The sequence below is a fragment of the Adiantum capillus-veneris genome, chromosome 13, assembly GCF_014529385.1.
Source record: "Adiantum capillus-veneris isolate H3 chromosome 13, ASM1452938v2, whole genome shotgun sequence".
NCBI classification, from domain to species: Eukaryota; Viridiplantae; Streptophyta; class Polypodiopsida; order Polypodiales; family Pteridaceae; genus Adiantum; species Adiantum capillus-veneris.
Genome location: NC_140943.1, coordinates 111459212 through 111461868, shown reverse-complemented (window position 1 = coordinate 111461868; position 2657 = coordinate 111459212). Strand labels below are relative to the sequence as shown.

The 2657-nt window shown below is 43.8% G+C and overlaps 1 protein-coding gene across 2 annotated transcripts; it reads right to left on the bottom strand.

The window, feature by feature from the left end:
* Positions 1–603: 603 nt before the first annotated feature.
* On the bottom strand, positions 604–2373 carry LOC147444653 (knotted 1-binding protein). 2 transcript variants are annotated; one of them, XM_086527913.1, is made up of 5 exons: positions 2242–2373; positions 2057–2158; positions 1739–1939; positions 981–1054; positions 604–820 (listed from the first exon to the last, which is right to left on the bottom strand). In XM_086527913.1, exons 2-5 carry the CDS (start codon positions 2111–2113, stop codon positions 697–699), a joined length of 456 nt encoding a protein of 151 aa, XP_086384039.1. In that variant the 5' UTR covers positions 2114–2158; positions 2242–2373; the 3' UTR covers positions 604–696. The 2 variants fall into 2 exon arrangements, with proteins under 2 accessions (XP_086384039.1, XP_086384038.1); XM_086527912.1 differs by lacking the exon at positions 2242–2373 and having other exon boundaries at positions 2057–2224.
* Positions 2374–2657: the final 284 nt, after the last annotated feature.

Sequence of the window (2657 nt, the reverse complement as noted above, 5' to 3'; positions counted from 1 at the left end):
CTAATCTCTCTCTCTCTCTCTCTCATACTGCCTGAAATCAAGACTCGTTTTGTGGGACTGGGCATTCTAATACCTGAGGCTGATGGTGCCTACGATTTGGAGCTCCCAAACATGAGTGACCAGGTGCAAATCAACCAGAGGTCAGCGTTTTTTGAAATCGCCACTTAAGATCAAGCTTTGACAGAAAACTGCAAGGCTACAAAGTGAGCATGGAGGATAGTATTCGAACCAAAATAGGGCAGGAAGCTATAATTGAATGCAGAGGCAACTTAAGTTCATAGAGGTTAAAAGCGTAGGAAAATGAGAGAAGTTATACTCATTTGCGATGGCTAAGAGAGTTGAGAAACAAGAACACATTAGACTAACATGGGCGATGATTAACATTACATTGACATGTTATTAATTTATCCTTGTACACCACACACGGGTCTGGAGGTATGTAGTAATCCAATCCCTCTGCATCATTGTTTCTGGCTTTATACCATATTTTCAAATTTAGCTAAGCAGGCAGCTAATTATCGTCCACAAATACATACATAAGCCAGGTATCAAAAATTAAGAGCTCGTACAACCCTAGCTGTGAGAGGCCCTCCATTTAATTCGTAAGTATCAAGTATTTTCCCTTTGATCAAGCAACTATTTACATTCTGTGCATCTGCAGCAGAAGAAAATCATGCTTTAGATGCCGCCAGTGTTTCACATGGAAGTTAGCAGTTCCTGGGCATTGCTCAGCCGAAAGTTCATTTCTTCATTTTCTGAGTCAATCATTCCAAGCAACTTTATTTCCTCCTCCCATTTATCAATTTGAGCTTGATGAAGTCTGAAAATTGTTAAGGGTCCCGCCAAATGAAATTGCCATCAATGCTCGGTATGTGTACACATCATGTGAGCTGGCGTGCAGAGATCTCAAGAGGTGTTTATGTTCATTTGATTTGATCAGTAGTTAACAGCATACTTTTAAGCAGACAGGTGAAGGATACAGCACAATACGCTCTTCAAAGGCACTTGAAGTCTCAATGAAGAAGGCCTTTACCGACTCTAAAAGTCCTGAAACCTGTGAGCAAAGAAACACAAAATATGAAGTCAAACATGTTGCAAAACAGCTCATCGTAGAGCATGAATAACCAATCAAGCAGCCCTTTGGTGATGACCGCAAAGTTGTCATGTTTTCCAGCAAACAGCTGGCACTCATGTCTATGTGTAAGGAAGCTCTGCAGTGCCAAAGGTGACTGCAAGATCTCAGATAGAACCTACTAAGCACCCACAAATGAATGGGCTAGACTTCTGTCAAAGTTCACTCTTGTATATGTCAAACAAATTACTGCTTTGTCTGCAATGAGTCTAATCCATAACGGCACAAACAAACACCGCTTCTGTCCAGCTGAGGCTTTCACCGACACCATATAAAGAGCAGGAAAAATTAAGGAGTCCAATTTTGCAGAAATCAAACTGTTTTCACGTTTGAAGTAGGCTTGGGTTCTCCAATTCACACCCATTGCCAGCGATCTGATAAAAAACTTTCAAAATAACAGAAAGCCTTCGAGAAGAGGGAGCTGAAAAACCGCGTTACAAGGCAGACGGGCAGCATCTAGAACTTGCTTGTTACCAAACTATTACTTTCAGGAGTGGAGTGCAGAAAAGGTGATCGCATAGGACCGTCAAGGATACTTTCACCTAAAAGAACAAGCATGCATGAAGGAACGACTTAACCCCGAAGCATTCATGAAAAGAGCCACACCTGCTGCGTGAATTGGTCAATCTTCTGGCGAAGTTCTTGGATGCTGGCCTCCATTTCAGCAGACATGGCTCTTTCCTGCAAGGCAGCTTTCTGCTCGCTATCGTCTGCTTCACATTTTTCCGTGCTTTCCTCAACGGTGGCGAAGCCATGATGTGCCTCTTCCTGCGGCTTCTTGCAATCGACCTTTACAGTTTCAGGAAGCTAAGGACAAACAAGGTACAAATACCAATTAGAAGGATGATCAAACGTTGCTGGTGGATGCTTGACAGATAAATCTGTAACTAGAGCTGTGGTGAAAAGAGAAGGAGCGACGCGGACCTGATCAGCTCCCTTGCGTTTCTTCTTGGCTATGTCTCTGCCAAAATTGGCATCCATTCTTTGCTGTCCGTCCGCAGATATAAGTTGATCCAACACTAGCAGCTTGCATACGGTTCAAGTTTCCCGCCTTAGTTTCCCGCCTTAACAGAAACGGAAATGGTTTTCGTGCGTGCTTATTAGCCTACCTGTTAGGCTATGGTCACGCGACGCTTAGTTCGCCGTAAGCAAGGCCGACCATTTCTGACAGCACACAGCTTTTGACCGGCCTAGCGTTGCAACTATGCATAAAAAGATATAGTAGGCAAACTATGCCCATTACTTGCCGATAAGCGCTCCTTTTCTCTCTCTTGATGCGCCTCACTCTCTCTCACTACTTGTTGCTCCTCATCACCTCCAACTCATGTCGGACCTGCCCTAGTCAGACTTGTCGAGGCTTACAGATTACTAAGCCTCGCGTGACCATGCCCTTATCAATATTGACCATTTCTAGAGAAGTAAATCGTAATATAATGGCTTGCGTGAAATGAAATCTCCATCCCCCCCCCCCCCCCCCCCCCCCTCAAAGAAAAAAAAAATAAACCTAGCCTTAGGCTCTTCTAGC